The 5,728-nt window shown below is 39.4% G+C and overlaps 2 protein-coding genes across 4 annotated transcripts in view; one reads left to right on the top strand and one right to left on the bottom strand.

Moving 5' to 3' along the window:
• Positions 1-4,728, bottom strand: part of PHYKPL (5-phosphohydroxy-L-lysine phospho-lyase) — an 8,037-nt gene extending 3,309 nt beyond the window's left edge. The window contains exons 1-7 of one of the 2 annotated variants that reach the window (XM_009322682.1): positions 3,952-4,728; positions 2,940-3,099; positions 2,195-2,269; positions 1,255-1,342; positions 1,044-1,160; positions 742-824; positions 235-460 (exon numbers count right to left, since the gene is read on the bottom strand). In XM_009322682.1, coding sequence (XP_009320957.1) covers positions 235-460; positions 742-824; positions 1,044-1,160; positions 1,255-1,342; positions 2,195-2,269; positions 2,940-3,099; positions 3,952-4,006 — 804 coding nt within the window. In that variant the 5' untranslated portion in view covers positions 4,007-4,728. Of the gene's footprint in view, positions 1-234; positions 461-741; positions 825-1,043; positions 1,161-1,254; positions 1,343-2,194; positions 2,270-2,939 lie in introns of both variants that reach the window. The other variant, XM_009322681.1, reaches the window with a different exon arrangement.
• The window catches only part of HNRNPAB (heterogeneous nuclear ribonucleoprotein A/B), a 27,665-nt gene that overhangs the window by 9,176 nt on the left and 12,761 nt on the right, over positions 1-5,728 (top strand). The gene's annotated exons all lie outside the window — the stretch shown is intronic.

Below are 5,728 nucleotides of genomic sequence, written 5' to 3'. Positions count from 1 at the left end.
AAGAGAAGAAAGATGCCATCGTGTCACTGAAAGTGTAGCCTCAGTGATATAATGAGCATTCTGCCATTTATATCAGATGGAGCCAGTAAATAGAAAGTTATATACTAGAAAGATACAAATAATTTAAACAGCACCTGTGTGGGTAATAAAAATTAATAAAAACCCTGCATGATTACCTAATTTTAATACTTAGACTCTCGTAGAGAAGGAGAGTTTGGTCAACTTTTTACTTACTGTATTAAAATACTCTACTCCTGTGGCTGCAAATGCTTCTGCAATTTCTTTTGTTGTTGCTACACAGGCAATAGGGTGCCCATTTCCTATTGGTTTCCCCATAGTGACAATATCAGGTATAAAATCTTCTCCTTGAAGCTGGAATGCCCAAAAGTGCTTGCCAACTCTGCCAAAACCAACTTGAATTTCATCAGCAATAAATACACCTCCTGCCTTGTGCACGTGCCTGTAACATAACAGATTTTATTGTCTCTTAAGAGGAAACAGGACATAGTATTTACTGTTTAAGAACATGCAGAAAGCATTACTTTGTAGACTTCCAGGCCTATATTCTGTATCGTGTTTAAAAGCAGGTCTTTGCCATAGAAACTTTACATTCTAACATGAAGGCATAGGCCATTTCCTGCCTATCAAGCTATATGCTACAGCAGGCAGAGAAATTCTCTATCATCTATATTTAGCAAGTATGTTAAATGTAAAAAGTTAAGATAATGAATGACCACTTACTCTGCAACCTTCTGAAAATAGCCTGCTGGTGGAATGATCTGACCACCCACGCTTGGCAGAGATTCAACAAAAAATGCAGCCACCTGAAACACATGTAGCATGTAATGTTTTGAACCCAATACAGAAAGTTGTGGAAATTGCATTAACAGTTAGCAAGCTCTTTGTCATTAGATGGTTCTTGCGTGCTTGTGTGATCTTTGCTTTTTGACAAGTCCATACTGCTTAGCTCAGTAATCCCGAATGGCATTGACAGTCAACCATGCTTATTTCTAAGACAAATGGGTAAGGAAATAACTTTTTACCTTTCTGCCTCTCTTATGTGCTTGCTCAATAATATTTTTTACTTCATTAGCATAGGCGGTTACTGAATCTTCATGGTCTTCTCTATAAAGTCCTCTGTATGTGTCTGGAACAGGAGCCTATACAAAGGAACAGTATCCTATATTCAGTATCTATTAAATAAGACTTCATTAAATTTATAAGTAGCTGATAGTTACAGGCTGAAGTACATACCACGTGGACCCATTCCTTTTGTCCTTCTAGATTCCTGAATTTATATGGGCTTATGTCAATCAAGGATGTCAGATGTCCATGGTAGGCACTTAAAAAACAATTAGCAGAACTAGACAGTCATTTCCTCAGTATCAAGAGTTCTTCAGGATTAGCATTACTGGTAGCTAAAGAGTAGCTAGGCTCTGTTACTTGGTGGGGATACAGTCACACTTGAGCTGAGAAAAGCTCTGAGATTTCTATCTATCACCTTAGTAGTATTTGGATTTTTTGGCACATCTGAATATAGGGGATGCAGAGGGACAGTACTTCTTGTCACTGGTTTGCCAGGGCCGGTGACTAGAATCACAGCAGTGTAAGTCATGAGCGGTATTGCAAGATTGCAGAACAAGTGGAAGGGATGTGTCTGGCCTATGTCTGAGTATTCTCCAACAATGGAGTTTCCAGTCTCTCTGGGCATCCGGTTCTAATATTTGACTGCCTTCATGGTAAAAAGAGTTTTTCCCTATGTGTCATCAGAATTCCTCAGGTTTCAACTTACGTCTGTTGGCTTTTTTCCTGTCACCATACATCTTCAGGCCTGGCTCCATCTTTTCTGCTCCTTCCCATTAGACAGTTGTAGTTACAGTAAGGTCTCCCTCTAGCTGTCTCTTACAGCTGAACAAATCCAATTTTCCTAAACTCTTATGGCTCCCTACCTATCGTGGCAGGCCACTGCTGGCCTCCTTCCAGTATGTTAACGTCTGTTGGGTACTGGAGAGCCCAACCTGGACACAGTTTTCTGGGCTGGTCTCACAAATACTGAACAGAGGGGAAAAAAAAATACTTCCCTCAACTTCCTGGTTACAATCTTTTTACTACAACAGGTTTTCAGAAATGCTCAGACCACAGACCAAAACTGAGCCTTGTACCCCACAGTAGATAAAATTGCCAATATACTTACTGGTCTAAAACTATAACATCTTCATGTTTTGTATACTGTCGTGCCAATCTTAGGGCAAGATCGTTAGCTTCAGATCTGTAATTGAAAAATTTGGTAAGTGTTTCATTGTGGACATCAGAGTTTTGAAATTCTGACCTCCCTTGCAATGCTGTTTGCATCTGCAGAGAACAGACAGAACTCAATGCATGTTACACACAGATCCCTTAGTAATCAGCACTCATTAGATAGGAGTGATCCTCCTAGATAGATTAGATCCTCACCAGGACAGGATCCATCTAAAAAACTGGAGTACAGAAACTACTTTGGAAGCAGTTTTTTTGTTTTAAAGCTATAGTTTGCTTGGGAACACAACCCCTGCCCCAAGCAGAAAATGCATGTTGTTACTTTTAATTTTGATAATAGAAATAATTCCCAGTTCAGAAGACAAGTCAGACCAGAAACTAATACAGTAAATATTTACATTAATGTTTTGTAGTCCAAGGCCTTAAAAACAGAATAAAACCCTTCTTAAATAAAGCGCTAGTTTATTTTCCCAAGAGAGGGCTTTCTAAACATGAACTTCAGAGTCACTGAAGTTCTAAAAAGGACCACAGTTTCTTCAAAAACAAAAATCCCAAACCATGTGTTTTGTCAGTATCTAATCATCCACACCAGACCATGCAGTTAGCTGTTGATAATGAAGTATTTTACTTGTCTGTATATAATGAGTGAAAACAGAGTATCCGTTCTAATATACCTCACTTACCCTGAATTCAAAAAATAAAAGATGCATAACTTCTCAGGCAGCGTTTTTGAAAGTCTCTCTGCATAATTGACCAAGTTGTCATGAAGATAACGAGAATTTGTATTTAACAATTGATTTTGTTCATGGGCTGCTTTTACTATATCAGGGTGACAATGTCCAACTGCAAGAGAGCGTGGACAATAGTTAGAGAGTTCTTCCATATTACACGTGGTGTTCATCAACAAACGCATACTGACTTAACACTTAGATTTCTCTATTAGTACAGAGCTATCTTCACTGATGATCTTATTTCATCAGTGGGGCACTAATGATATTGTCAGCAGAAGACAATGTTGGTACACCTTGAAAGCTTTCACTTAAAACTTTCTTTTTTTGCTCAGAAAGTTTGAAATTGCCTGGTACTGTATTTTATAGTTTGTAGCTGAATGCTGGAAATTGATATGCTAAAACAAATAGTGTCTAATTTAGTATTTGGTTTTAGACATTTGAATAATTTAGGTAGGGGTTTGGGTATGTGCAGGTTAAGCTTTACCATCAAAGAATTATTAGCCCTGCTACGTGCTAGTGACAGCACTGACTGTTCAGAGTGCTTTCAAACACTGTAAGAAAGAAACAGCTACTTCATAATATACAAATAAGGCACCACACTGAGCAGTGGTCCTGGGACAGAACCCTTATCAGTAACTTCTACAATACAACAAACTCAAGCCATTTGATAGTCTTACAGTTAGGTGCTTTACTTGAGCTTTCATGGGAAAAAAAAAATCTGTAAATTTTAGATTAGTATGTTTCTAGGAAGACAGATCAGGAAGCAAGTCTGGAAAGCATACTGACGCACACAGAAATTCAAATATGAACCGTAATTTCCCAAACCATAGGTTTGAGAGGTTTTTTCCACCTTTCCAATTAAACGACCCCTCCCCCAACACAATGCAACAGTGGTAAAAAATACTGATTGTTCCTTGTTCTGCTTAGAAAAACATGGTATCGAATAACATGACTTTTAACTTACCATGAGCAACATTGTTTATGCAGTCAAGGTACCGTCTTCCATTCTCATCATACATATACTGGCCTTTTGCCTTTACGATCTTCACTGGATCATTAGAAAAAAACAGCTTGCAAGAAGAGCTATGGCAAGCATCAGAAAGCAAAAAAATCTTAGTGAATTCTGAAAGTCGCGTAGTTTATTCTGCTGGTAATATTTTCAGTTCAGTCAGTTAATCAGGAGAAAGATATTTCCCCAGTTTGCCAGCATGCGCTGCCATCCTGCTTCTGGCCCCTAAAACAAAGCCCGGGATGGGGAAGGGAACGGGCCTTGTGCTCCGATTGAGTCAAATTTTGTTAGACTTGCGGGGAAAAAAACATGCTCCAGAACTCAAAATCCTTCACTAGGAATCTAACCACAGCCCACAGATAGCACTTACCTCTATGGTTTCATCCAAGTTCCTTACCGTATACGCTGTCTGCCCTTCGTGTTCTTGAAACCCTCTTTGGTGCCTTTCGCTTTACCTTGTGATCGTTTTTATTATATTCTTGCTATTCTCGCCAAGATCCTGATTTTCCAGATAGTATGATGGGGGTGATTGTTACATCTGTATAAAGCTTCCCTAACCTTAGCTGGAAACTTGAGTGATTTTTATAAGGCTGGGTCTACTTAAGTGCATTTGTTTTGTTTCACTTTTTAAATAAATTGCCAAGCAAGTGAAATTAAAACAGGTCTGCCTAAGTAGGAGTTGCAGAGATTTGACTCTGAAGGGCAACGCCAAACTTCCATGCTTCATTTAGTAAAAGAGTGCTTATACAAAAATAAAATAATTTGACCATAAATACAAAGCTATTGTCAAGTGAACAACAAAAGACAATGATAAAATAAGAAAACGGCTTCAGTATCCCTCCCCTACAGGAATCCTATACTTTCTGTGTGAGCTGGCAGTAGAATAGAATGGTAAAAGTCAGGGGTTTTTTTGGTAAGCTTATCCTGACTGTTCAAGAGATGCTGGGTCTCTGTTCCCAGGGCAAATCAGTTACAAAAAGATGAAATGTGCAGAGTGGTATTCTTTAGATTTGTGTAACTGGCACAATTCTAATAATTCCAGCATTTACTTTCAGCCCAACTTCTGGATTCATAAAACATATAAAGATTAGAGTAGCCTTGGTTTTGAATATATATAAGGTACAATATGAAAGCATTCCTACAGTTAAAGGTAACAGTTCTGCTGCCATTCCTGGTAGCAGCCTACAGAACTAAGAATTTTTTAGGTCAGTTGAGGCAAAACAAGTAATGGGAAGTTTGGAACTGAGTCTTGTACTTAATTCTGTCAAACTGGGCAGACGTACGTTGTTAATTCTATCATGGTTTTTGGTGTAATAAGTTTCCTGAAAGACAGGCTATAATACTAGGTCAGCCAGAACCTCTGCCTAGCCCAGCATCGTCGGGCAGTACCACTGCTGAGCCTCCAGCAGTTCTGCAGGTGGGTGGGTTCAGCTCCATGTCATGCTCTGGGCTGAGCTGACAGGAAATGCTTTCTAAGCAGTTTAAAGTTTAAACAGGCACGTTAGATATCGTACAGGTTTTATACTTTAGTGTCGTAACCCCCCTCCTTAAGAAATGCTAATTACTGTTAGTTACACCGGTAAAATCGGGCTTTGCACGCCAACAGCACCGACTTTCCCCGTGATGTTGCTAGTTTAAACCTAAATTCTGGCGAGGCAGGAACTCGGTTGCTTTAGCCCCGGGAGCGGTCGCGGCGTCCGAGGGCCAGGCTCGGAGCAGCCAGAACTCGCCG

Source organism: Pygoscelis adeliae, unplaced genomic scaffold, assembly GCF_000699105.1.
Source record: "Pygoscelis adeliae isolate BGI_AS28 unplaced genomic scaffold, ASM69910v1 Scaffold34, whole genome shotgun sequence".
Taxonomy (NCBI): domain Eukaryota; kingdom Metazoa; phylum Chordata; class Aves; order Sphenisciformes; family Spheniscidae; genus Pygoscelis; species Pygoscelis adeliae.
The sequence above is the reverse complement of the archived record's forward strand: the minus strand, read 5'-3'. Positions and strand labels throughout refer to the sequence as shown.